Source organism: Oncorhynchus gorbuscha, unplaced genomic scaffold (genome assembly GCF_021184085.1).
Source record: "Oncorhynchus gorbuscha isolate QuinsamMale2020 ecotype Even-year unplaced genomic scaffold, OgorEven_v1.0 Un_scaffold_1721, whole genome shotgun sequence".
Lineage (NCBI taxonomy): Eukaryota > Metazoa > Chordata > Actinopteri > Salmoniformes > Salmonidae > Oncorhynchus > Oncorhynchus gorbuscha.
The window spans coordinates 78,454-105,869 of record NW_025746415.1 but is presented as its reverse complement, the minus strand read 5'-3'; the positions used below and the strand labels follow the sequence as shown (position 1 = coordinate 105,869).

Genomic DNA, 27,416 nt, shown 5'->3' with positions numbered 1-27,416 from the left:
TTTTCTTAAGAGTCCTGACACTTGAGTTTGTTGAGAGCATGGTTTTGGAAGCATAAGGACCTTTCATATCAGTGAGAAATAATTGTCAAACAAGGTTAAATTGATACCCACAAGGCTATGTTCATTTGTGAGTAATTCATTTGTTCACTTGAAATTTGTGGCAATAAAACTGAACGTAAAATTCAAGTCATGGCAATCGCCTACACATGCAAACAACTGATTGCTCTAATTGGGAGAAATTGTCAAATATAATTCAAAACTTTTACATTAATTTATTTAAATTGATACTGGTGTCTATATTGTACCCCTGCCAGCCCACGATCCAAGTGCCTCTTTATAAATGCCTGGCCATTAATGTTGCGGCAGAGGCTGATGAATAGATGGTCTAATTTATATAACCTAGAGACCGATGTTGTGGTGAATGCTGTGTGACACAAGTGGAGTCCTATTCATTGCGTAACCATGTGGTGCGCTTTTAATACCTAAACCTTGTTTTTCTGATAATCGTATAATATAACATAATATATGCCATTTAGCAGACGCTTTTATCCAGAGCGACTTACAGTCATGTGTGCATACATTCTACGTATGGGTGGTCCCGGGGATCGGGATCGAACCCACTACCCTGGCATTACAAGCACCATGCTCTACCAACTGAGCTACAGAAGAACCACATATATACCACCATATATAACATGTTTTATATATTTTTTTACAGTGACAACCTGCCACAGGTGCATTGCGATTTGCATGGATTCATGACAGAACCGTGTTCATCTGTCCTTGTCTTGTGCAACATGTACAAGATCAGATACCTTGGGAAATTGTGTTCTGTTTATTTGTCTACAGTTGTGAAGTGACCACACAGTACGTATGGTCTTTGTCTTTCCAATGACATTCCAGCCATGTAGTATGTTGTGTCGTCTTGTTTCCTATGAGAGGAGAGGGGAAAGGATTCAGAAAGGCATCCCTTGCAGTAGTAAGATTGTAATATTGTCACGAAGGGCAGCTGACACGATGCCTCCTGTAAATTTAGCGCTCACTGATGCAGGAGATTTAATGGGCAATGGTTGGCAGGCACCCCCTCCTAAAGACGCAGGGATACTGAGAGAGGAGAGAGTGGGCTGTTGAGGGCAGTAGGCAAGAGAGAGTCAGAGAGTGAGAGTGGAGTCGTTTTGCTGCGGCTCCTCAGTAAACCCAAGTTGGAGACAGAGGGCATTGTATTGACAGCAGCATGATCCTTATCACATTTGGACTCTATCTTCCACTATTGTTTTGTTATGTCTTGTCTCAGTCCTCTTTCCTGGACAATATTCTCTCATTCCCAGCAGGTAAGAGAGCCAACCGTGTGTGTGTGTGTGTGTGTGTACATGCGCATACTCATGCATGTGTGTGTGTTTATGTGTGTGTGTGTGTGTGTGTGTGTGTATATATGTGTGTGTGTGTTTATATGTGTCTGTGTATGTGTGTGTTTGTGTCTGTGTGTGTTTATATGTGTGTGTGCGTGCAGGAATATGTCCTGCACGGTGTTGACAAGCTGCAGTCTGACCCTGGGTAAACCCCATGTCGTGTCTTATCCTGATTGTCTTTGCACTTTGAAGAAGTGTGTGTTCCTGTGTATTTTCCCTTCATTTTATGGGATATGAAATGCTGTCAGAATGGAAATGTCTCTATAAATAGCGTCTGTGGACAGTTCCTGACAGGGAGGCGTACGGTGCTTCATATGTGTGTTCAGTCAGAGCCAGGAGCAGCTCTCTCCGGTGTGGATGACTCCACGTATCATGTTACAGCTCCCAGTCGGAATATTCTGCTGTTCTTATTGGATTCTAGTTATTACGTGTTAGATTTGTAGAGCTATTTTACTTGTTGTTGTATATCTATGTAGATACCACTTCTAGCGTTGTCAACAACCAACCAGACTGTACAGTTGTGGCCAAAAGTTTTGAGAATGACACAAATATGAATTTCCACAAAGTTTGCTGCTTCAGTGTCTTTAGATATTTTTGTCAGATGTTACTATGGAATACTGAAGTATAATTACAAGCATTTCATAAGTGTCAATGGCTTCTATTGACAATTACATGAAGTTGATGCAAAGAGTCAATATTTGCAGTGTTGACCCTTCTTTTTCAAGACCTCTGCAATCCGCCCTGGCATGCTGTCAATTAACTTCTGGGCCACATCCTGACTGATGGCAGACCATTCTTGCATAATCAATGCTTGGAGTTTGTCAGAATTTGTGGGTTTTTGTTTGTCCACCTGCCTCTTGAGGATTGACCACAAGTTCTCAATGGGATTAAGGTCTGGGGAGTTTCCTGGCCATGGACCCAAAATATAGATGTTTTGTTCCCCAATCCACTTAGTTATCACTTTTGCCCTATGGAAAGGTGCCCCATCATGCTGGAAAAGGCATTGTTCTTCACCAAACTGTTCCTGTATGGTTAGGAGAAGTTTTTCTCTGAGGGTGTGTTGGTACCACTCTTTATACGTGTTCTTAGGCAAAATTGTGAGTGAGCCCCCTCCCTTGGCTGAGAAGGAACCCCACACATGAATGGTCTCAGGATACTGTCGGCATGACATAGGACTGATGGTAGCGCTCACCTTGTCTTCTCCGGACAAGCTTTTTTCCGGATGCCCCAAACAATTGGAAAGGGGATTCTTCAGAGAAAATGACTTTACCCCAGTCCTTAGCAGTCCAATCCCTGTACCTTTTGCAGAATATCAGTCATTCCCTGATGTCTTTCCTGGAGAGAAGTGGCTTCTTTGCTGCCCTTCCTGACACCAGGCCATCCCCCAAAAGTCTACGCCTCACTGTGCAAGCAGATGCACTCACACCTGCCTGCTGCCACTCCTGAGCAAGCTCTGTACTGGTGGTGCCCCGATCCCGCAGCTGAATCAACTTTAGGAGACGGTCCTGGCACTTGCTGGACTTTCTTGGGCGCCCTGAAGCCTTCTTCACAACAATTGAACCGCTCTCCTTGAAGTTCTTGATGATCTGATACATGGTTGATTTAGGTGCAATCTTACTGGCAACCATAACCTTGCCTGTGAAGCCCTTTTTGTGCAAAGCAATGATGACGGCACGTGTCTCCTTGCAGGTAACCATGATTGACAGAGGAAGAACAATGATTCTAAGCACCACCCTCTTGAAGCTTCCAGTCTGTTATTCGAACTCAATCAGCATGACAGAGTGATCTCCAGCCTTGTCCTCGTCAACACTCACACCTGTGTTAACGAGAGAATCGCTGACATGATGTCAGCTGGTCCTTTGTGGCAGGGCTGAAATGCATTGGAAATGTTTTTGGGGATTCAGTTCATTTGCATGGCACTTTGCATGGCACTTTGCAATTAATTGCAATTCATCTGATCACTCTTCATAACATTCTAGAGTATATGCAAATTGCATTCATTCTAACTGAGGCAGCAGACTTTGAAAATTAATATTTGTGTCATTCTCTTTTGGCCACAACCGTACATTTGGATACATTTACAGATTACTTTCAGTTCAGCTGATGTTTTTTGTGAAGGGAGGATCTGCTGATTGAGTGGATTTGAACTTGGCAGCTGCAACACCACTTCTTTGCCAATACCCCTATGCAGGAGCTTTTCCTTCATGGCTTGTTAGTGAGGTGTTGGTTCTCTGCCTCTGCAGGATGCAGTAACATACATATTCTATTACACACCTTACCATCCACTCTGATGCTGTTAGAAATAAGTCAACATTGAGTTTTCTTTGAGCCCCTTCAACTAGTTTTGACACGGACTCTATTCATTTAATTTCACACTGATCAACATGACAAACAAATTAAATATGTCTATTACAAGGGCATCCTCTGCAGGGTCGGTGTGTATTTATTTCCCATGTGACTGACTTACCATACTGTCCACTACTTTCCTCAGCTCTCCAACAACAACCTGCCGTGGACCAGCAGAGGAAATTCAACCCCTGCTGTTTACTGAGTCCACCCCCGCCCCCCCTATTCCCTCCTCCTCCCTCACTGTGGCACCCCAGTGGTCATGTGAGTCCAAAGTCATGTGACTTGCCTGTTTGACAAGTGTATGATTGTTGATTTGTCCTTGGGTGCTGTCCAAACCTCAGTCCCTGGCTACGTTCCAAATGGCTCCCTATTCCCTATTTAGCGTACTACATTTGATAGGGCTGTGGTCAAAAGTGGTGGACTATAATGTATAATGTATAGGGAACAGTGTGTCATTTTTGACTTAGCCTCACTCTTGCCCTCCTCCGCCACTGACTAAGAGCAGGGATTTCTGGGATTTCTGTTGATAGAGTAGGTGTGTGCAGGAAGCAATGGATTAACTGGTCTCCCAACAGTGCTGACTGCAGATCAGGGTTGATGAGGTGATACGACCATAGAGGGTCCTCTCAGAGATATAACTCTGTATATCCTGTTAGAGTGTCCTCTCAGAGATATAACTCTGTATATCCTGTTAGAGGGCCCTCTCAGAGATACAACTCTGTATATCCTGTTAGAGGGTCCTCTCAGAGATACAACTCTGTCTGTTAGAGGGTCCTCTCAGAGATACAACTCTGTCTGTTAGAGGGTCCTCTCAGAGATACAACTCTGTCTGTTAGAGGGTCCTCTCAGAGATACAACTCTGTATATCCTGTTAGAGGGTCCTCTCAGAGATACAACTCTGTCTGTTAGAGGGTCCTCTCAGAGATATAACTCTGTCTGTTAGAGGGTCCTCTCAGAGATATAACTCTGTATATCCTGTTAGAGGATCCTCTCAGAGATATAACTCTGTATATCCTGTTAGAGGGTCCTCTCAGAGATACAACTCTGTCTGTTAGAGGGTCCTCTCAGAGATATAACTCTGTATATCCTGTTAGAGGATCCTCTCAGAGATACAACTCTGTATATCCTGTTAGAGGGTCCTCTCAGAGATACAACTCCGTCTGTTAGAGGGTCCTCTCAGAGATATAACTCTGTATATCCTGTTAGAGGATCCTCTCAGAGATACAACTCTGTATATCCTGTTAGAGTGTCCTCTCAGAGATACAACTCTGTATATCCTGTTAGAGGGTCCTCTCAGAGATACAACTCTGTCTGTTAGAGGGTCCTCTCAGAGATACAACTCTGTATATCCTGTTAGAGGGTCCTCTCAGAGATACAACTCTGTCTGTTAGAGGGTCCTCTCAGAGATATAACTCTGTATATCCTGTTAGAGGATCCTCTCAGAGATATAACTCTGTATATCCTGTTAGAGGGTCCTCTCAGAGATACAACTCTGTATATCCTGTTAGAGGGTCCTCTCAGAGATACAACTCTGTATATCCTGTTAGAGGGTCCTCTCAGAGATACAACTCTGTATATCCTGTTAGAGGGTCCTCTCAGAGATACAACTCTGTATATCCTGTTAGAGGGTCCTCTCAGAGATACAACTCTGTATATCCTGTTAGAGGGTCCTCTCAGAGATACAACTCTGTCTGTTAGAGGGTCCTCTCAGAGATATAACTCTGTATATCCTGTTAGAAGATCCTCTCAGAGATACAACTCTGTATATCCTGTTAGAGGTTCCTCTCAGAGATACAACTCTGTCTGTTAGAGGGTCCTCTCAGTCTGTTAGATCCTCTCAGACAACTCTGTCTGTTAGAGGGTCCTCTCAGAGATACAACTCTGTCTGTTAGAGGGTCCTCTCAGAGATACAACTCTGTCTGTTAGAGGGTCCTCTCAGAGATACAACTCTGTCTGTTAGAGGGTCCTCTCAGAGATACAACTCTGTCTGTTAGAGGGTCCTCTCAGAGATAAACTCTGTCTGTTAGAGGGTCCTCTCAGAGATACAACTCTGTCTGTTAGAGGGTCCTCTCAGAGATACAACTCTGTATATCATGTTAGAGGGTCCTCTCAGAGATACAACTCTGTCTGTTAGAGGGTCCTCTCAGAGATACAACTCTGTCTGTTAGAGGGTCCTCTGTCGTTCTGCCCCTGAGCAAGGCAGCTATTGTTTCCCGGGCGCCGATGACGTGGATGTTGATTAAGGCACCTCTCTAATTCTCTAATTCAGAGGGGTTGGATTAAATGCAGAAGACACATTTCAGTTGAATGCATTCAGTTGTACAACTGACTAGGTATCTCCCCTTCCCTTTCCCAGAGATACAACCCTCAGTCTAGAGCCTGGACTGTAAACTCAAGAGGGGTGATGAGCAGGAGTTGACACTGAATAATTGTGTAGAATCTCAAATTGAAATTGACAGATGACACGACACACAGCTGTCATTTTGATTCTCAGGTAGTGAGCATAAGTAATTGTAATTGTACTTCAGTACCACAAATGGCTACTGATCATTTTATTATCAAATAAAGCAATGATTGAATAGAAGAGTGTTTTTGTTTGATTGGTTTAGAATGAGGAGCCCAGTAAGGGAGGTGATCACAGACCAGATCCAGATATAGGGACGGAGCTGAAAGGGCCCAGCTGTGTCCCAGGCCCCCCTGGCCCCAACGGACCCCCCGGTCCCCAGGTAGGTAAACCTATCCACCCCCAAATGTGTTAATGTTGTCAACCCACTGGCTTCATCAATTCAATATATATTTTTTAAGCCCGATAATGGCCCATACAGTTATAATACGGTTATAATGCAGATATTTGGAAGAGTATTTAATCAGGGTTTATCAGGTGGAGACAATGGTTAGTTGCCTGAGCTTCCTTACTTGTCAGTAATGGTGGTAGAGAGTGTTGGGGGTTGGCTAAGTCCTCTACAGACCTCTATCAGCTCTTTACCATCTGAGACCCATGTGAGTTCCTTCTCCTTCCTTCCTCTTGTTCCTCTAGAGCTGGGGACAGGGACGGGGACGGGGACGGAGACAGGGACGGAGACGGGGACAGGGACGGGGACGGAGACAGGGACGGGGACGGAGACGGGTACAGGGACGGAGACAGGGACAGAGACAGGGACGGAGACGGGGACAGGGACAGGGATGGAGACGGGGGACAGAGACAGGGACGGAGATGGGGACAGGGACGGAGACGGGGACAGGGACGGAGACAGGGATGGAGACGGGGACAGGGACGGAGACGGGGACAGAGACAGGGAGGGGACAGGGACGGAGATGGACGGAGACAGGGACGGAGATAGGGACGGGGACGGAGACAGGGACAGGGACGGAGACAGGGACAGGGACGGAGACGGGGACAGGGACGGAGACGGGGGACAGAGACAGGGACGGAGACAGGGACGGGGACAGGGACGGAGACGGACGGAGACAGGGACGGGGACAGGGACGGAGACAGGGATGGAGACAGGGACGGAGACAGGGACGGAGACGGACAGGGACGGAGACAGGAACAGGGATTACATGGAGCTCTGCAACACATTAATGCTCCACATTTAGATACGACGCAAATAGACTTTTTCCACTGACTGACACCCCTCTCCTTCCCTCCACACAGCAACACCCCTCTCCTTCCCTCCACACAGCAACACCCCTCTCCTTCCCTCCACACAGCAACACCCCTCTCCTTCCCTCCACACAGTAACACCCCTCTCCTTCCATTCACACAGTAACACCCCTCTCCTTCCCTCCACACAGTAACACCCCTCTCCTTCCCTCCACACAGTAACACCCCTCTCCTTCCCTCCACACAGTAACACCCCTCTCCTTCCCTCCACACAGCAACACCCCTCTCCTTCCCTCCACACAGCAACACCCCTCTCCTTCCCTCCACACAGCAACACCCCTCTCCTTCCCTCCACACAGTAACACCCCTCTCCTTCCCTCCACACAGTAACACCCCTCTCCTTCCCTCCACACAGCAACACCCCTCTCTCCTTCCCTCCACACAGCAACACCCTCTCCTTCCCTCCACACAGCAACACCCCTCTCCTTCTCTCCACACAGCAACACCCCTCTCCTTCCCTCCACTCAGCAACACCCTCTCCTTCCCTCCACACACCAACACCCCTCTCCTTCCCTCCACACAGCAACACCCTCTCCTTCCCTCCACACAGCAACACCCCTCTCCTTCCTCCACACAGCAACACCCCTCTCCTTCCCTCCACTGACTGACACCCCTCTCCTTCCTCCACTGACAGTAACACCCCTCTCCTTCCCTCCACTGACTGACACCCCTCTCCTTCCCTCCACTGACTGACACCCCTCTCCTTCCCTCCACACAGCAACACCCCTCTCCTTCCCTCCACACAGCAACACCCCTCTCCTTCCCTCCACACAGCAACACCCCTCTCCTTCCCTCCACACAGCAACACCCCTCTCCTTCCCTCCACACAGCAACACCCCTCTCCTCCCTCCACACAGCAACACCCCTTCCCTCCTTCCCTCCACTCCACTCAGCAACACCCTCTCCTTCCCTCCACACAGCAACACCCTCTCTTCCCTCCACACAGTAACACCCCTCTCCTTCCCTCCACACAGCAACACCCCCTCTCCTTCCCTCCACTGAGCAACACCCTCTCCCTCCACACAGCAACACCCCTCTCCTTCCCTCCACACAGCAACACCCCTCTCCTTCCCTCCACACAGCAACACCTGACCTTCCTTCTCCCACACAGCAACACCCTCTCCTTCCCTCCACACAGCAACACCCCTCTCTCCTTCCTTCCTCCACACAGCAACACCCCTCTCCTTCCCTCCACACAGCAACACCCCTCTCCTTCCCTCCACACAGCAACACCCCTCTCCTTCCCTCCACACAGCAACACCCCTCTCCTTCCCTCCACACAGCAACACCCCTCTCCTTCCCTCCACACAGCAACACCCCTCTCCTTCCCTCCACACAGCAACACCCCTCTCCTTCCCTCCACACAGCAACACCCCTCTCCTTCCCTCCACACAGCAACACCCCTCTCCTTCCCTCCCACACAGCAACACCCCCTCTCCTTCCCTCCACACAGCAACACCCCTTCCTTCCCTCCACACAGCAACACCCTCTCCTTCCCTCCACTGACTGACACCCCTCTCCTTCCCTCCACACAGCAACACCCCTCTCCTTCCCTCCACACAGCAACACCCCTCTCCTTCCCTCCACACAGCAACACCCCCTCTCCTTCCCTCCACACAGCAACACCCCTCTCCTTCCACACAGCAACACCCCTCTCCTTCCACACAGCAACACCCCTCTCCTTCCCTCCACACAGCAACACCCCTCTCCTTCCCTCCACTGACTGACACCCCTCTCCTTCCCTCCACACAGCAACACCCTTCTCCTTCCCTCCACACAGCAACACCCCTCTCCTTCCTCCACTCAGCAACACCCTCTCCTTCCCTCCACACAGTAACACCCCTCTCCTTCCCTCCACTGACTGCCACCCCTCTCCTTCCCTCCACACAGCAACACCCCTCTCCTTCCCTCCACACAGCAACACCCCACTCCTTCCCTCCACACAGCAACACCCCTCTCTTTCCCTCCACTGACTGACACCCTTCTCCTTCCCTCCACTGACTGACACCCCTCTCCTTCCCTCCACTGACTGACACCCTCTCCCTTCCCTCCACTGACTGACACCCCTCTCCTTCCCTCCACTGACTGACACCCCTCTCCTTCCTCCCCACAGCAACACCTCCACCCACCCACCCACCCACCCACCCCACCCACCCTCCACACAGCAGCAACACCACTATCCGTCCCTCCACACACCATTCTTAGAAACAACCCAAACAGTCTGCATGGAAAGACATATTGAGTGGAGGGAGTCAATTCCTGTATCGCCCACCAGGGTGGGTGGTGTTGCTGTGTGGAGGGTGGGTGTTGGTGTTGTTGCTGTGTGGAGGGTGGGGGTGGTGGTGTTGCTGTGTGGAGGGTGGGTGGGTGGAGGTGTTGCTGTGTGGAGGGTGGGTGGTGTTGCTGTGTGGAGGGTGGGTGGTGGTGTTGTTGCTGTGTGGAGGGTGGGTGGTGGTGTTGTTGCTGTGTGGAGGGTGGGGGTGGTGGTGTTGCTGTGTGGAGGGTGGGTGGGTGGAGGTGTTGCTGTGTGGAGGGTGGGTGGTGTTGCTGTGTGGAGGGTGGGTGGTGGTGTTGTTGCTGTGTGGAGGGTGGGTGGTGGTGTTGCTGTGTGGAGGGTGGGTGGAGGTGTTGCTGTGTGGAGGGTGGGTGGTGTTGTTGTGTGGAGGGTGGGTGGTGGTGTTGTTGCTGTGTGGAGGGTGGGTGGTGTTGTTGCTGTGTGGAGGGTGGGGGTGGTGTTGTTGCTGTGTGGAGGGTGGGTGGTGTTGTTGCTGTGTGGAGGGTGGGTGGTGGTGCTGTGTGGAGGGTGGGTGGTGGTGTTGTTGCTGTGTGGAGGGTGGGTGGTGGTGTTGCTGTGTGGAGGGTGGGTGGAGGTGTTGCTGTGTGGAGGGTGGGTGGTGTTGTTGTGTGGAGGGTGGGTGGTGGTGTTGTTGCTGTGTGGAGGGTGGGTGGTGTTGTTGTGTGGAGGGTGGGTGGTGGTGTTGTTGCTGTGTGGAGGGTGGGTGGTGTTGTTGCTGTGTGGAGGGTGGGTGGTGGTGCTGTGTGGAGGGTGGGTGGTGGTGTTGTTGCTGTGTGGAGGGTGGGTGGTGGTGTTGCTGTGTGGAGGGTGGGTGGAGGTGTTGCTGTGTGGAGGGTGGGTGGTGTTGTTGTGTGGAGGGTGGGTGGTGGTGTTGTTGCTGTGTGGAGGGTGGGTGGTGTTGTTGTGTGGAGGGTGGGTGGTGGTGTTGTTGCTGTGTGGAGGGTGGGTGGTGGTGGTGTTGATGTGTGGAGGGTGGGGGTGGTGTTGTTGCTGTGTGGAGGGTGGGGGGTGGTGTTGTTGCTGTGTGGAGGGTGGGGGTGGTGTTGTTGCTGTGTGGAGGGTGGGTGGTGGTGGTGTTTCTGTGTGGAGGGTGGGTGGGTGGTGTTGTTGCTGTGTGGAGGGTGGGTGGTGGTGTTGTTGCTGTGTGGAGGGTGGGGGTGGTGTTGTTGCTGTGTGGAGGGTGGGTGGTGGTGTTGTTGCTGTGTGGAGGGTGGGTGGTGGTGTTTTTGTGTGGGGGGTGGGTGGTGGTGTTGTTGCTGTGTGGAGGGTGGGTGGTGGTGGTGTTGATGTGTGGAGGGTGGGGGGTGGTGTTGTTGCTGTGTGGAGGGTGGGGGTGGTGTTGTTGCTGTGTGGAGGGTGGGTGGTGTTGTTGCTGTGTGGAGGGTGGGTGGTGGTGCTGTGTGGAGGGTGGGTGGTGGTGTTGTTGCTGTGTGGAGGGTGGGTGGTGGTGTTGCTGTGTGGAGGGTGGGTGGGTGGTGGTGTTGCTGTGTGGAGGGTGGGTGGTGGTGGTGGTGTTGTGTGGGTGGTGGTGGTGTTGCTGTGTGGAGGGTGTGTGGTGGTGGTGTTGCTGTGTGGAGGGTGGGTGGTGGTGTTGTTGTGTGGGTGGTGGTGGTGTTGCTGTGTGGAGGGTGGGTGGTGGTGGTGTTGCTGTGTGGAGGGTGGGTGGTGGTGGTGTTGCTGTGTGGAGGGTCGGTGGTGGTGGTGTTGTTGTGTGTAGTTTTGGTGGGTGGGTGGTGGTGTTCGTGTGTGGAGTTTGGGTGGGTGGGTGGTGGTGTTGCTGTGTGGAGTTTGGGTGGGTGGGTGGTGGTGTTGCTGTGTGGAGTTTGGGTGGGTGGGTGGTGGTGTTGCTGTGTGGAGTTTGGGTGGGTGGTGGTGTGGCTGTGGAGTGTGGGTGGTGGTGGTATTACTGTGTGGAGGGTGGGTGGGTGGTGGTGTGGCTGTGTGGAGGGTGGGTGGTGGTGGTGTTGCTGTGTGGAGGGTGGGTGGGTGGGTGGTGGTGGTGTTGCTGTGTGGAGGGTGGGTGGGTGGTGGTGGTGTTGCTGTGTGGAGGGTGGGTGGTGGTGTTGCTGTGTGGAGGGTGGGTGGAGGTGTTGCTGTGTGGAGGGTGGGTGGTGTTGTTGTGTGGAGGGTGGGTGGTGGTGTTGTTGCTGTGTGGAGGGTGGGTGGTGTTGTTGCTGTGTGGAGGGTGGGTGGTGGTGTTGTTGCTGTGTGGAGGGTGGGTGGTGGTGGTGTTGATGTGTGGAGGGTGGGGGTGGTGTTGTTGCTGTGTGGAGGGTGGGGGGTGGTGTTGTTGCTGTGTGGAGGGTGGGTGGTGTTGTTGCTGTGTGGAGGGTGGGTGGTGGTGCTGTGTGGAGGGTGGGTGGTGGTGTTGTTGCTGTGTGGAGGGTGGGTGGTGGTGTTGCTGTGTGGAGGGTGGGTGGAGGTGTTGCTGTGTGGAGGGTGGGTGGTGTTGTTGTGTGGAGGGTGGGTGGTGGTGTTGTTGCTGTGTGGAGGGTGAGTGGTGTTGTTGTGTGGAGGGTGGGTGGTGGTGTTGTTGCTGTGTGGAGGGTGGGTGGTGGTGGTGTTGATGTGTGGAGGGTGGGGGTGGTGTTGTTGCTGTGTGGAGGGTGGGTGGTGGTGTTGTTGCTGTGTGGAGGGTGGGTGGTGGTGTTTTTGTGTGGGTGGTGGTGGTGTTGCTGTGTGGAGGGTGGGTGGGTGTTGTTGTTGCTGTGTGGAGTTTGGGTGGGTGGGTGGTGGTGTTGCTGTGTGGAGTTTGGGTGGGTGGGTGGTGGTGTTGCTGTGTGGAGTTTGGGTGGGTGGTGGTGTGGCTGTGTGGAGTGTGGGTGGTGGTGGTATTACTGTGTGGAGGGTGGGTGGTGGTGTTGCTGTGTGGAGGGTGGGTGGGTGGGTGGTGGTGTTGCTGTGTGGAGGTGGGTGGTGGTGGTGGTGTTGTGTGGGTGGTGGTGGTGTTGCTGTGTGGAGGGTGTGTGGTGGTGGTGTTGCTGTGTGGAGGGTGGGTGGTGGTGTTGTTGTGTGGGTGGTGGTGGTGTTGCTGTGTGGAGGGTGGGTGGTGGTGGTGTTGCTGTGTGGAGGGTGGGTGGTGGTGGTGTTGCTGTGTGGAGGGTCGGTGGTGGTGGTGTTGTTGTGTGTAGTTTTGGTGGGTGGGTGGTGGTGTTCGTGTGTGGAGTTTGGGTGGGTGGGTGGTGGTGTTGCTGTGTGGAGTTTGGGTGGGTGGGTGGTGGTGTTGCTGTGTGGAGTTTGGGTGGGTGGGTGGTGGTGTTGCTGTGTGGAGTTTGGGTGGGTGGTGGTGTGGCTGTGGAGTGTGGGTGGTGGTGGTATTACTGTGTGGAGGGTGGGTGGGTGGTGGTGTGGCTGTGTGGAGGGTGGGTGGTGGTGGTGTTGCTGTGTGGAGGGTGGGTGGGTGGGTGGTGGTGGTGTTGCTGTGTGGAGGGTGGGTGGGTGGTGGTGGTGTTGCTGTGTGGAGGGTGGGTGGTGGTGGTGTTGCTGTGTGGAGGGTGGGTGGGTGGTGGTGGTGTGACTGTGTGGAGGGTGGGTGGGTGGTGGTGGTGTGGCTGTGTGAGGGTGGGTGGTGGTGGTGTTGCTGTGTGGAGGGTGGGTGGGTGGTGGTGGTGTGGCTGTGTGGAGGGTGGGTGGATGGTGGTGGTGTGGCTGTGTGGAGGGTGGGTGGTGGTGGTGTGGCTGTGTGGAGGGTGGGTGGTGGTGGTGTTGCTGTGTGGAGGGTGGGTGGGTGGTGGTGGTGTTGCTGTGTGGAGGGTGGGTGGGTGGTGGTGGTGTGGCTGTGTGGAGGGTGGGTGGGTGGGTGGTGGTGGTGTGGCTGTGTGGAGGGTGGGTGGTGGTGGTGTTGCTGTGTGGAGGGTGGGTGGGTGGTGGTGGTGTGGCTGTGTGGAGGGTGGGTGGTGGTGGTGTGGCTGTGTGGAGGGTGGGTGGTGGTGGTGTTGCTGTGTGGAGGGTGGGTGGTGGTGGTGTTGCTGTGTGGAGGGTGGGTGGTGGTGGTGTTGTAATGCAGAAGATCCTATAGTAATTCCAGAGTCCTATAAATGGCCACTTGCCTAGATGGCATTCTGTCAGGGAGAGGAGAGCATGATTGGTAAACTCTTCAGATTTGTTTTTCACATCTGTATTCATACACAATTTAGCCAATACAGTATGGCATCGGAGTTAGCTGACTGCTAAGGAAGCTAACAACAAACACATTTGGTGTCCGTATGGATCCTGTACTTACTCATTAAAATGACATTGTGAAGGGAAATAATATTTAGAATATTACTGGGATTGTAAATAATCAGTTGATGGCATAAAGACAGAAAAAGCACATGTTCTGATTGGTTAGACATCTGATTATTGTTGACCTTCTACAGGGTCCAGCTGGGCTACCAGGTCTGACGGGACCAAAAGGTGAAAAGGTAAGTGTCATTTATAAACAGTGGTTTTTACATTAGATGTCTAGTGAATGATTGAAAACTACCATTATACGAAGTGGAAAGGCCTTGTATAAAATATCAGCAGTTATATCTCTCTCTGTCTCTTTGTCTCTCTTCTTCGCTCTCTCTCTCCCACCTCCATCCAACGATCTTGTTGCCAGGGAGAACTGGGACGACCTGGACAAAAGGTGAGAGCACCCATTGATCATTCTATTAGCTCTGCTAAGTGGATTTGCTGAAAAACGAGATCCAGTCCCTCCTCAGTCTGTCTGGTGGGCTGTAACTCACGTCCCCGCCGCCCGCTGCCTGGTTATGAGCATGATGACATTCAGAGAAAGACAAGCAGCACAACCCGTACACGATGCCAGGACAGCTGGGACACAGAGAGAGAAAGACAAGCAGCACAACCTGTACATGATGCCAGGACATCTAGGACACAGAGAGAGAAAGACAAGCAGCACAACCTTGACATGATGCCAGGACAGCTAGGACACAGAGAGAGAAAGACAAGCAGCACAACCTGTACATGATGCCAGGACAGCTAGGACACAGTGAGAGAAAGACAAGCAGCACAACCTTGACACGATGCCAGGACAGCTAGGACACAGAGAGAGAAAGACAAGCAGCACAACCTGTACATGATGCCAGGACAGCTAGGACACAGAGAGAGAAAGACAAGCAGCACAACCTGTACATGATGCCAGGACAGCTAGGACACAGTGAGAGAAAGACAAGCAGCACAACCTTGACACGATGCCAGGACAGCTAGGACACAGAGAGAGAAAGACAAGCAGCACAACCTTTACACGATGCCAGGACAGCTAGGACACAGAGAGAGAAAGACAAGCAGCACAACCTGTACACGATGCCAGGACAGCTAGGACACAGAGAGAGAAAGACAAGCAGCACAACCTTGACACGTTGCCAGGACAGCTAGGACACAGAGAGAGAAAGACAAGCAGCACAACCTTTACACGATGCCAGGACAGCTGGAACACAGAGAGAGCCGCTGAGATAGAAGATGCATAGAATCATTCTGCTGAGTTGTAGAGGAGAGTGGATGAACCTCCCACCCCGTCCCATGTCTCCTCTAACAGATGGGGAACTTATGGTCACCCTGTTAGCTCCTGAAACCTATCCAGCTTCACTGGGCCCTGTTCAGGAGGGTGCAGCGTTACAGCACCTTCACATAGAGATGTATAGCATAGAAAATAGATGATTGTCGGAGGGATAGGGGAGGAGTGAGACCTGTCAGAAGAGAAGTGTGGTCTTAATCAATTGGTGGCTGCAGTTCTGTATTAAAACAGTTCCGTTGGGAGAGCTTCACAAAGCGTCCCAAACGGCACCCTATTCCATTTATAGTTCACTACTTTTGACCAGGACCCATGGTCAAAAGTAGTGCGCTATATAGAGAATAGGGTGCCATTTGGAACATGTCCTCAGTCACTGCCCTGCTCTGTCTGAGCTGCAGGGCTGGCTGTGTACAGCAGCAGCATTGCAGTGCAATTTAGCTTAGTGCTCGAGCCAGACCATAAATCATTTTATTTCCCACAAGCAGAGGGCCGTCCTGTTCTATATATACGGCCTATCATTTAATTAAAGCGGACAGAGTGACAGACCTTGTTAAAGTCCTTCTCTCTCTCCACATGGCGGACCAGGGTAAAAACAGAACACAGGTTGTCATGTCAACATCCCGACAGGCTTATGGAATTCTCCGTAACTATTCAGAACAATCATGTTTGTAACTCCTGCTATATGCTACTTCTATGATATTACACATGTAAATATTATACTGTACACTACACAGCTTACATGGACAGCTGCTGATTCATTCAATAATTATTCTCTTTATTTAAATGCTCGGTCAGCTGGTCATTTGTTTTTATATGGCAGTCTTCATGCCCTGTGTTTTCTAGTCAGTTCAGAACTTCTGGTCTGGTTAAGGTAGTGTTCTAACAGTTCTGATATGGCTCAGCTATTCCCACACATACCCTATGTACCGTACACAGGAGGCTGCTGAGGGGAGGACGGCTCATAATAACGTCCGGAACGCCACAAATGGAATGGCATCAAACACATGGAAACCATGGAAACCATGTGTTTGATGTATTTGATACCATTCCACAAAGTCTGCTCCAACCATTACTGTGTGATAACTGTAAAAAGTCTGCTCCAACCATTACTGTGTGATAACTGTAAAAAGTCTGCTCCAACCATTACTGTGTGATAACTGTAAAAAGTCTGCTCCAACCATTACTGTGTGATAACTGTAAAAAACCATTACTGTCTGTAAAAAGTCTGCTCAACCATTACTGTGTGATAACTGTAAAAAGTCTGCTCCAACCATTACTGTGTGATAACTGTAAAAAGTCTGCTCCAACCATTACTGTGTGATAACTGTAAAAAGTCTGCTCCAACCATTACTGTGTGATAACTGTAAAAAGTCTGCTCCAACCATTACTGTGTGATAACTGTAAAAAGTCTGCTCCAACCATTACTGTGTGATAACTGTAAAAAGTCTGCTCCAACCATTACTGTGTGATAACTGTAAAAAGTCTGCTCCAACCATTACTGTGTGATAACTGTAAAAAGTCTGCTCCAACCATTACTGTGTGATAACTGTAAAAAGTCTGCTCCAACCATTACTGTGTGATAACTGTAAAAAAAAGTCTGCTCCAACCATTACTGTGTGATAACTGTAAAAAGTCTGCTCCAACCATTACTGTGTGATAACTGTAAAAAGTCTGCTCCAACCATTACTGTGTGATAACTGTAAAAAGTCTGCTCCAACCATTACTGTGTGATAACTGTAAAAGTCTGCTCCAACCATTACTGTGTGATAACTGTAAAAAGTCTGCTCCAACCATTACTGTGTGATAACTGTAAAAAGTCTGCTCCAACCATTACTGTGTGATAACTGTACAAAGTCTGCTAAATCAGGCATTTCCAAAGTGGAAGTACTGCAGGGGATTTGCGGCATGACTCTTATTTTTTTTTACAATAATAATACATTCATTAATACAATATATTTTTTATTAATATTGCTAGCAACAACCGATTAAACACATTTTGCAGAAGGGATCTGTGAAGAGTGTTTAGACTCGAGGGTGCAATACAATGCAATGTATTATTCAACCACAATTTCTGTTAAACCTTAGATGCACAGCCTGGGACTGGGAGGTTCATTGGTACATAGATATCCACAGTTCTCCATCAATTATACATTTATTTAACTAAATTCTTCTTGTATTCCCCAAAATGTTGTTTTGAACATAATGGCACTGTAATTTATACCTAAAACGGCAACATTTTCTCTGTGTCCATGGCAAAATGGGTAGAACTAATTTGGTCACCTGTTTTAGTCTTAGACCTTGATTTAATCAGATTAAGTGTTAACAGGTGATATCCGACACCCGCAGAGCTGATGTTTTGGCGGAGTCAGAGGTGTAACTCTGTTAGAGCTGTCAAATCGATGAGAGGCAGCTGCTCATGTGGTCATTTTCACGAAGCCACATCCATTTCACTCTTGTCAGAAGTTCAGAATGAGAAAGTGTCGGCTATATAGAAATGACACTCAAACAACATAATTACAATTTACACTGAGTGGACAAAACGTTACGGAAAAACATTATGTTCTTTCCATAATCTCTACAGGATTGGTGAGTCCCCTCCGGAAGGTTGAGCTAACGTAGGCTAATGCGATTAGCATGAGGTTGTAAGTAAGAAGAAGATCTCACCGGACATAGACATATCTGATATTGGCAGAAAGCTTAAATTCTTGTTAATCTAACTGCACTGTCCAATTTACTGTAGCTATTACAGTGAAAGAATACCATGCTATTGTTTGAAGAGAGTTATTTCCATAACATAGACTCGCCAGGTGAATTCAGGTGAACACTATTGATGTAGTTTGTTAAATCCACTTCAGTCAGTGTAGATGAAGGGGAGGAAACAGGTTAAAGGAGTATTTTTAAGCCTTGAGACAATTGGGACATGGATTGTGTCTGTGTTGCCATTCAGAGGGTCAATGGGCAAGACAAAAGATTTAAGTGCCTTTAAATGGGGTATGGTAGTAGGAGCCAGGCGCACCGGTTTGTGTCAAGAACTGCAATGCTGCTGGGTTTTTCACTCTCAACAGTTTCCTGTGTGTATCAAGAATGGTCCACCACACAGAGGACATCCAGCCAACTTGACACAACTGTGGGAAGCATTGGAGTCAACATGGGCCAGCATCCCTGTGGAACACTTTGGACACCTTGTAGAGTCAACATGGGCCAGCATCCCTGTGGAACACTTTGGACACCTTGTAGAGTCAACATGGGCCAGCATCCCTGTGCAACACTTTGGACACCTTGTAGAGTCAACATGGGCCAGCATCCCTGTGGAACGCTTTGGACACCTTGTAGAGTCAACATGGGCCAGCATCCCTGTGGAACGCTTTGGACACCTTGTAGAGTCAACATGGGCCAGCATCCCTGTGGAACACTTTGGACACCTTGTAGAGTCAACATGGGCCAGCATCCCTGTGGAACGCTTTGGACACCTTGTAGAGTCAACATGGGCCAGCATCCCTGTGGAACACTTTGGACACCTTGTAGAGTCAACATGGGCCAGCATCCCTGTGGAACACTTTGGACACCTTGTAGAGTCAACATGGGCCAGCATCCCTGTGGAACGCTTTGGACACCTTGTAGAGTCAACATGGGCCAGCATCCCTGTGGAACACTTTGGACACCTTGTAGACTCCATGCCCCAACAAATTGAGACTGTTCTGAGGGCAAAAGGGGGATGCAACTCAATATTAGGAAGGTGTTCTTAATGTTTGGTACACTCAGTGTATATCAACCTAATGGAGGTGTAGATTACATTCAGGTGGCCTTGTCCCACTAGGCCTACTGTCCCTGGTATAATTTAGCCACATTGATATTGTGGCAGATTGTAACCAAAGCCAGCCATAATTAACCATAAAGGCTGGGCTACAGGTAAATAAAATGTACAGCTCTGATTTTCTCCCCATCATGACTGTTGAAGGGGTAAATAACAATTGTTTCATTGAAGGGGAGAATTTTAGCTTTCCAGAAATTCCAGAAATACTATTGTATGGGAAAATAGAGCTTCTGATGATATCAAAACAGAACTTCCCTACATGAAAGTAAGAAAGAGAATAAACATTATTGTTTCTGGTTGAGGTTAGTTACAAGTTAAGTGTCTTGGCTTCACATCAGTTCAAAAGATGGACTGAAGAGACCACCTGGGAGCTTTGTGGGAGAGTCGGATAGGTCAGCTAAATCAGATCGCACAACTGAATGATGTCAACTCTGCCAATGAGAGGGTTGCATGAAATATCCTGACTTCTTCTGATTGGACAAAACAGATGAAAAGGAGCTTCATGTCAAATGAAATGTCCATTAGTCTCGTGTGGAATTCTCATCTGGTCACATCTGGTCACTAAAATGAAGTTACAGTTATCGGTTTCTTCCAGAGCGTCTCATTATCATAGCTTTAGTCAGGAAAAACAAGTTGTCAAGTATTTTTTTGCCCCACTGTAGTTGTTGTTGGCGAAATTTACACTGGTACTAGAATTGCAAGAAATCAACTTTAAAATGGCAAAATAGCCTCTATGCCCAAAGGCAAAATGTGTAGAATTCCGGGTAATAAGCGTTTAAAGATGTTTTTCCTGGAACCCAAGACTTGAAGTCATAGTAAAACTGCTTCTATGCTGTTTATAGTCCACTCTGAAGTAGGACTTGTGTTCTGATATTATGAGGTGGTCCCTGTTGAATTTGCTATCACATAAGGGGTCCCCCATGCAAAAAAAAACATTTGGGAACCCTGTGCTAAAGAAATTATGTTGTGGCCCTCCAGGGTCGGACGGGGCCTCCAGGTCTCCCGGGGCGCCAGGGACCAGCCGGGTGGCCAGGACCAAATGGGCCCAAGGTGAGTAAGTCCTATTTCATGGTGCCCAAATGTCAATATGATATTATACTGTACCATAGTATGGAAGAAAAAAATGATAGAACACAAATTATGCAATAAGATAAGATGGTATGTGTGTTCCTGTACCTACAGGTGTTAGGTCTTAATTTGACCAGTTTCGTCGCAGGAGTAAAATAATCTTGCAGCAGGAGGATTTGATTATTTTTTTAAAGTGATCATTTCTAATGAGAATGGACTGTAGTTTTGATAGGCCACAGCAGGCTATATATTAACAGTAAGATCTAGTAAGGGAAAGAGAACTGTGCGTTTTCAGTGAATTTATGTGAATCATGAGCTCATTTGAATTTCCTATGGTGCAGGAAAATTCTCTGCGACAGAGTGATCAAAATTAAGATACCACATCTGTATAATATTATTTGTAAAGGTAGATGAAGACTGTGTTGTCAGAGCCGTGTGTGTGTGTGCGTGCGTGCGTGTGTGCGTGTTTGCGTGCGTGTCTGGCAGGGGGAGAAGGGAGATGGTGGATTGATGGGAATACCTGGAGCAAGAGGACCTCTTGGACCTAAGGTCTGTGAACCTTCATCTTTCACTGAGAAAATTGTCTGATTTCAACATTATATTATTCATAATTTCTATACTTCAGACTTCTGATCTTCCTTCCTAGGGTTTACCTGGATACAAAGGAGAAAAGGTGGGTGATTACTTCAAATGTTTTTGACTCCTTACTTTTATTCTATTACATTACAAACCATATTTGAGTTCCTCTGGGTTGGTTCAACAACATGTGTGTGTTTTCAGTGTGTTTATGGATGTTTTGTTTACAGTTGTTTTGTGTCCTGTCTGTCTCATCAGGGTTCCCGTGGTGACCGTAGTGAGAGAGGGATGAAGGGAGACAAGGGCACAATGGGCTTCCCTGGAATGCTTGGACAGAAAGTGAGACATACATCTTGTAACATGATCTGATGTTTATCAGCTGCTGGGGTTGATGTGGAGGAGCTGGAGGAAGGGGAGCAGGAGGAGCAGCAGGAGGAAGGGGAGGAGGAGCAGGAGGAGGTCATTGTAGGGTGACGTGTAGTGGAGGTTCATTGAACAACAGGATAGAACCAGAATCAACTGGCCCTCCATAATAACTGAAGAACACAATTCTAAACTGGATCACAGTTATTTATATGACGTACCGGCATATGTTGTTGTTGATGGAGTGCTGTGGTTTATGTCCTCAGGGGGAAATGGGTCCGAAGGGAGAACCTGGAATCTCAGGGAATAGAGGACCGACGGGCAGACCAGGGAAGAGGGCAAACAGGTGAGAGAGATATCTTATTATTAAACAGGTGAGAGAGATATCTTATTAGTAAACAGGTGAGAGATATATCTTATTATTAAACAGGTGAGAGATATATCTTATTATTAAACAGGTGAGAGAGATCTTATTAGTAAACAGGTGAGAGATATATCTTATTATTAAACAGGTGAGAGAGATATCTTATTAGTAAACAGGTGACAGATATATCTTATTATTAAACAGGTGAGAGATATATCTTATTAGTAAACAGGTGAGAGAGATATCTTATTATTAAACAGGTGAGATATATCTTATTATTAAACAGGTGAGAGAGATATCTTATTAGTAAACAGGTGACAGATATATCTTATTATTAAACAGGTGAGAGATATATCTTATTATTAAACAGGTGAGAGAGATATCTTATTATTAAACAGGTGAGAGATATATCTTATTATTAAACAGGTGAGAGAGATATCTTATTATTAAACAGGTGAGAGATATATCTTATTATTAAACAGGTGAGAGAGATATCTTATTAGTAAACAGGTGACAGATATATCTTATTATTAAACAGGTGAGAGATATATCTTATTAGTAAACAGGTGAGAGATATATCTTATTATTAAACAGGTGAGAGAGATATCTTATTATTAAACAGGTGAGAGAGATATCTTATTAGTAAACAGGTGACAGATATATCTTATTATTAAACAGGTGAGAGATACTGTATTAAACAGGTGTGAGATGCTCTATTAAACAGGTGAGAGATGCTGTATTAAACAGGTGAGAGATGCTGTATTAAACAGGTGAGAGATGCTGTATTAAACAGGTGAGAGATGCTGTATTAAACAGGTGAGAGATGCTGTATTAAACAGGTGAGAGATGCTGTATTAAACAGGTGAGAGAGATGCTGTATTAAACAGGTGAGAGATGCTGTATTAAAAAGGTGAGAGATGCTGTATTAAAAAGGTGAGAGATATACTGTATTAATCAGGTGAGAGAGATACTGTATTAAAGAGGTGTGTGAGATGCTGTATTAAACAGGTGAGAGATACTGTATTAAACAGGTGTTTTGTTTATTAAACAGGTGAGAGATATACTGTATTAGGATCTTACTTGGATCTTAATGACATAATATCATATGCTGTTAGGCAGAACTTTTTTAATCACAGCTTCTATCTTTTTTATTTATTTTTCCTTTATTTAACTAGGCAAGTCAGTTAAGAACAAATTCTTATTTTCAATCATTTTCAGGGGCAGAACAACAGATTTTGACCTTGTCAGCTCGGGGATTTGATCTAGCAACCTTTCGATTACTAGTCCAACGCTCTAACCACTATGCTACCTGCTGCCCTCTTTGAGCAACATACTGTAACTTAAAATCACTATGATGTGGTGACATGTTTTGACCAATAAAGGTTTACCATATGTTTGTCTGTCAATGTTTTTACATGTGGTATTTTTCTTGTCTGATTAAACAGGGTGGGAAGGGCGACAATGGGATTATTGGCCCTCTAGGTCCAGCAGGTCCTCAGGGGCCCCCAGGCCACCCTGGTCCCCCAGGTCTCCCAGCCTCAGGTAAGGACTCCACCTCCATCAACTCTCCCATCTGAGCTTCGCTTCATTAGAGACCGCTGTAGGGCTAGGGAGTGTGGCTGGGCTAACATGCTAATCTGTTGCCAGTCTGTGATATGCAGGCTGAGTGTGTACCTGGATGAATTCCAGGGAAGAACATCGAGTCAGATTTAGAGTGATTGGTATGTTCTTTGTTGGTGGCTCTGCCCATTTTCTGGACTCTGAAGGCTAGTTTCTCAGACCTAGATTTTTAAAACCTTCTCCTGTAATTAAAAGAAAGGCAAAATGGAGAATCTCACTGGAAAGTACATTTTGAGGTTTAGTATGAGGTCCTGTCAGTGTGAGAAGCTTCAGGGATGGGTGTGAGAAGCTTCAGGGATGGGTGTGAGAAGCTTCAGGTATGGGTGGGAAGCTTCAGGGATGGGTCTGAGAAGCTTCAGGGATGGGTGTGAGAAGCTTCAGGGATGGGTGTGAGAAGCTTCAGGGATGGGTGTGAGAAGCTTCAGGGATGGGTGTGAGAAGCTTCGGGGATGGGTGTGAGAAGCTTCAGGGATGGGTGTGAGAAGCTTCAGGGATGGGTGTGAGAAGCTTCAGGGATGGGTGTGAGAAGCTTCAGGGATGGGTGTGAGAAGCTTCAGGTATGGGTGTGAGAAGCTTCAGGGATGGGTGTGAGAAGCTTCAGGTATGGGTCTGAGGAGCTTCAGGAATGGCTGTGGGAAGCTTCAGGTATGGGTCTGAGAAGCTTCAGGGATGGGTGTGAGAAGCTTCAGGTATGGGTCTGAGAAGCTTCAGGGATGGGTGTGAGAAACTTCAGGGATGGGTCTGAGAAGCTTCAGGGATGGGTGTGAGAAGCTTCAGGCAGGCAGCCCCCCGTGCAGCATCAGCGAAAGGAAGCAGACATTAAATCACAGCAGGAGGTAACACCAGAGAGCTTATTTAGCTTCAGAGGAACCTGATCACCGCCCCTCTCCCCCCTCCTGAGGTGTAACAGATACCATGAGGGGGTGGCGGGGGATCTGGGATGGGACGGATGCTAAAGCCATGACATCATGTCCTTAAAACAAATTCATCGTGGGCCAAGAAGCTCCTTACATATTTACAAACATTATGTCACCATGTAATTAAACTGTGACAACCGGTGTCTTGTTCAGGTGTCTGCGCAAATTAAGTTGATTGCTTTACCAACTTCATAGATAGACGAGGGGGCCAGGATAGTGCATTTCAGCAGAGGTATTTATAACATATAGTCCCTGTGACCTCGCTCATGGCTGTCTCTGAATGTGGTACTCTGTGATATAGAGATGGTTTCATGTGTACAGCACTTTTTGTACATATGCCTACATTGATAATATATGATCTAAATGTATAGTTCTTGTTCAGGACTCTACGTGGTTGGAACGAAAGGTGAGAGGGGGCTACCAGGTCTTCCTGGACCTTGCAGCTGTAACTCCATTAGTGTGAAGAGTCCACAGCTTGATGAACATAGTTCCAGGAGCGACTACGCCAAAGTGCCAGCGGTGAGCAGGCAACACAAGTAACAGCGAAAGGAGGTTAATAGGCCGAATTAGTCTTTATTGTGTCTCACCCAGAATGTATCTTGTTGTTTCTCGTACAGATATTTGTGGTAAACAGTCAAGAAGAACTAGATGGTCTTCATACGGACAATGCCCTAGCCTTCCGGAAAGACCAGAGGTCGCTTTACTTCAAAGACACCAGCGGATGGCTGCCCATTCAGGTACCTCACTTGATACTTGGGGTGGCAGCGTAGCCTAGTGGTTAGAGCGTTGGACTAGTAACCGGAAGGTTGCGAGTTCAAACCCCCCGAGCTGACAAGGTACAAATCTGTCGTTCTGCCCCTGAACAGGCAGTTAACCCACTGTTCCCAGGCCGTCATTGAAAATAAGAATGTGTTCTTAACTGACTTGCCTGGTAAAATAAAGGTTAAAAAAATAAATAAAAAAATACACTATCTTCTAAACGGGATATGTCTAAGTGCTTACATTATTACTTGGCAAGGTTCATCTTTAAATTAGTTTTATTTCATTTTCTTAGTTTTAGTTTCTAATCTCTGTAAAAGACTTCTTTCTTCCAGCTGACACCGTTCCAGTCTACGGAGAACGCTCCGGAACAGGAAGGTTACTGTGGCGACGGGATCGTTCAGATCCCCAATGGGGAGGAATGTGACGACGGGAATAGGATTGTCACCGACGGCTGCGTCAGTAAGTCATGTTATCAGAGTGGATGAACCAGATTCGTGGTTTGGTTCTGCTGATGGTTCTGTTTGTTGGCGCCTGGGGTTGTGGGTTCGATTACAGCATGGGAAGTTGATTTGGATAAATGAACTTGTTAAATGATAATGCTATTGATGACATACAGAAGCACCGGTCTGGTTTGAATGGCTATTGATCTCTCCCTGTCTCTCTGTGTCTTTCTCTCTCCGCGGGTCTCTATGTTTCTCCCCCTCTGTTTCTCTCTCCATCTCTTCCTCCTCAGAGTGTAAACATGCTTACTGTGGAGATGGTTATCGCTACGACGGGGCCGAGGAATGTGATGGAAAGGACTTTGGCTATCAGACATGCAACTCATATCTCCCAGGGTTAGTAGGCTTACTGGCTTGATCCATTCTTGTCTGCTTTCCATATCTTACTGTACGTAACCTCATAACTTTGTGTTCCCTATGAAGCAGTAACTGTCTGCCATTGTCATGATTAGTTTGACAGAGGGTTCTAATTCTCCTTGATTCCCAGGTCTTATGGTCGTCTCAGATGCACTCCGTACTGTGTCATTGACTCTACAAACTGCAAGTATTTCACATGAGGAGGAACCTGGACACAGCAGTGGGATCCTTCTTGTCTCGTTTGCTTTGGTACTGAACAGGAGGACGGCAAATAAAAGATCAACAACAACACTGCAAACAAGAGACTCAAAAAGGAAGTGTTGACAAACTGGACTAAGCCTGACAAAATAACCAAAACTACACACACTAACTCTGTTGTATCGCTGCTGAAGCCATGTAGCTCCCGAGGAGGGGAGCCGGGGCCAGTAAAACGCCCCCTCATCCATTCGCACTGGACAATTTCACTTTGTCTTAAATAAAACTCAACTCAAGACTGAAGAGGCTCTGCCCACCTGATAGGACCAGCCGCTGAAGGAGAGGCGGTCAAATGAGAGACAGCCAGGAAGGGAGAGACAGCCAATGGGAAAGCTCTGAGAAAGTGAGAGACTCGTGGGTGGAGCCGGAAGCCATATTTACCTCGACGTAGCACTGTTAAAGAAGAGAGAACCAGGTCTGAACAATCAGAAGTAGGGTGCTGTGTATTTTACTGCAACGTCAATGACGTCATGTACTGTAGCATTTGCATGAGGCTGAGATTGCTGTGAGACCATGGCCACAGATGTCATTACCTAGGAATTTAACCAATCACAATACTTACTATCGTTGTCATGAGCTTCGTACTGTGTATATATAGTAGGTATACGTCTCCAATTGTACGTAGGGAGTATATTGTATGTTATAATTGTACTAATCAGGACAGCAGGGGCATGTTATAATGATACAGTATTCAGGAGGATTCTGAGAGCCTTGGTCAGTCTGTACTGAAGCCTTGGTCAGTCTGTACTGAAGAGGCAGATCTTAAGCCTTGGTCAGTCTGTACTGAAGAGGCAGATCTTAAGCCTTAGTCAGTCTGTACTGAAGAGGCAGATCTTAAGCCTTGGTCAGTCTGTACTGTAGAGGCAGATCTTAAGCCTTGGTCAGTCTGTACTGTAGAGGCAGATCTTAAGCCTTGGTCAGTCTGTACTGAAGAGGCAGATCTTAAGCCTTGGTCAGATCCTCTTCAGAAGAACAGTAAAGCTATGTACTGTACAGTAGTAGCATTAAGCCAAGATGGCTGCCTGTGGAAATAGCAGCCAAGCTGATAGACCGAGAACCCTCACCTTCTGGTAGAACTGAACAGCTGTTGTCCCAAATGACACCCTATTCCCCATGTAGTGCACTACTTGTGACAAGAGTCCTATGGGCCCTGGTTAAAAGTAGTGCACTATATAGGGGATAGTGTACCATTTGGACAGCCAGGCCCGTGCGCTCTATTAGCTTTTGATGGCACTGTACTGTAGTTGAAGCGGGCCGTTCAGAATCTGGACTTTGTGGGCAAGGTCACCTTTGCTTTAGTTTAGATTGACATTTCCACGGTTTAACTCAGGAACCTCTAACATAATGTTTTCAGAGAAATCCTCCCTCATATCCACTGTAGAACACAGATGAGACCAATGAGTCTATGCTGCACACTGACTGTTACACTGTCTCCCTCCTCACTCAGATGTGCTTACTGTACATGTTGATGACTCGTGCCATCAGTCCTCCAGGTAAAGAGGAGGACCTCAGTGAACTACTGTCTGCAGGGAGATATGACACGTGAAGGCAGGCATGTTATTATTACTGCTACATGTTCTTAAATAATTTCCTCATTGCAGAACTGGA

The 27,416-nt window shown here is 47.9% G+C and overlaps 1 protein-coding gene across 1 annotated transcript; it reads left to right on the top strand.

The window, feature by feature from the left end:
• Nucleotides 1-1,122: 1,122 nt before the first annotated feature.
• Nucleotides 1,123-27,416, top strand: LOC124023918 (acetylcholinesterase collagenic tail peptide-like). The gene is made up of 16 exons (XM_046338084.1): nucleotides 1,123-1,331; nucleotides 3,901-4,019; nucleotides 6,368-6,484; nucleotides 14,077-14,121; nucleotides 14,301-14,327; nucleotides 20,005-20,076; nucleotides 20,581-20,643; nucleotides 20,741-20,767; nucleotides 20,929-21,009; nucleotides 21,300-21,371; nucleotides 22,780-22,939; nucleotides 24,317-24,453; nucleotides 24,552-24,671; nucleotides 25,029-25,155; nucleotides 25,430-25,532; nucleotides 25,684-27,416. Exons 1-16 carry the CDS (start codon nucleotides 1,235-1,237, stop codon nucleotides 25,751-25,753), a joined length of 1,437 nt encoding a protein of 478 aa, XP_046194040.1. The 5' UTR covers nucleotides 1,123-1,234; the 3' UTR covers nucleotides 25,754-27,416.

Coding starts and splice junctions, on each gene's coding strand:
- LOC124023918 (XM_046338084.1), top strand. CDS start 1,235: ATGATCCTTATCACATTTGGACTCTATCTTCCACTATTGTTTTGTTAT. Junction 14,122..14,300: donor CGGGACCAAAAGGTGAAAAG/GTAAGTGTCATT, acceptor TCTTGTTGCCAG/GGAGAACTGGGACGACCTGG. Junction 20,077..20,580: donor CAGGACCAAATGGGCCCAAG/GTGAGTAAGTCC, acceptor CGTGTCTGGCAG/GGGGAGAAGGGAGATGGTGG.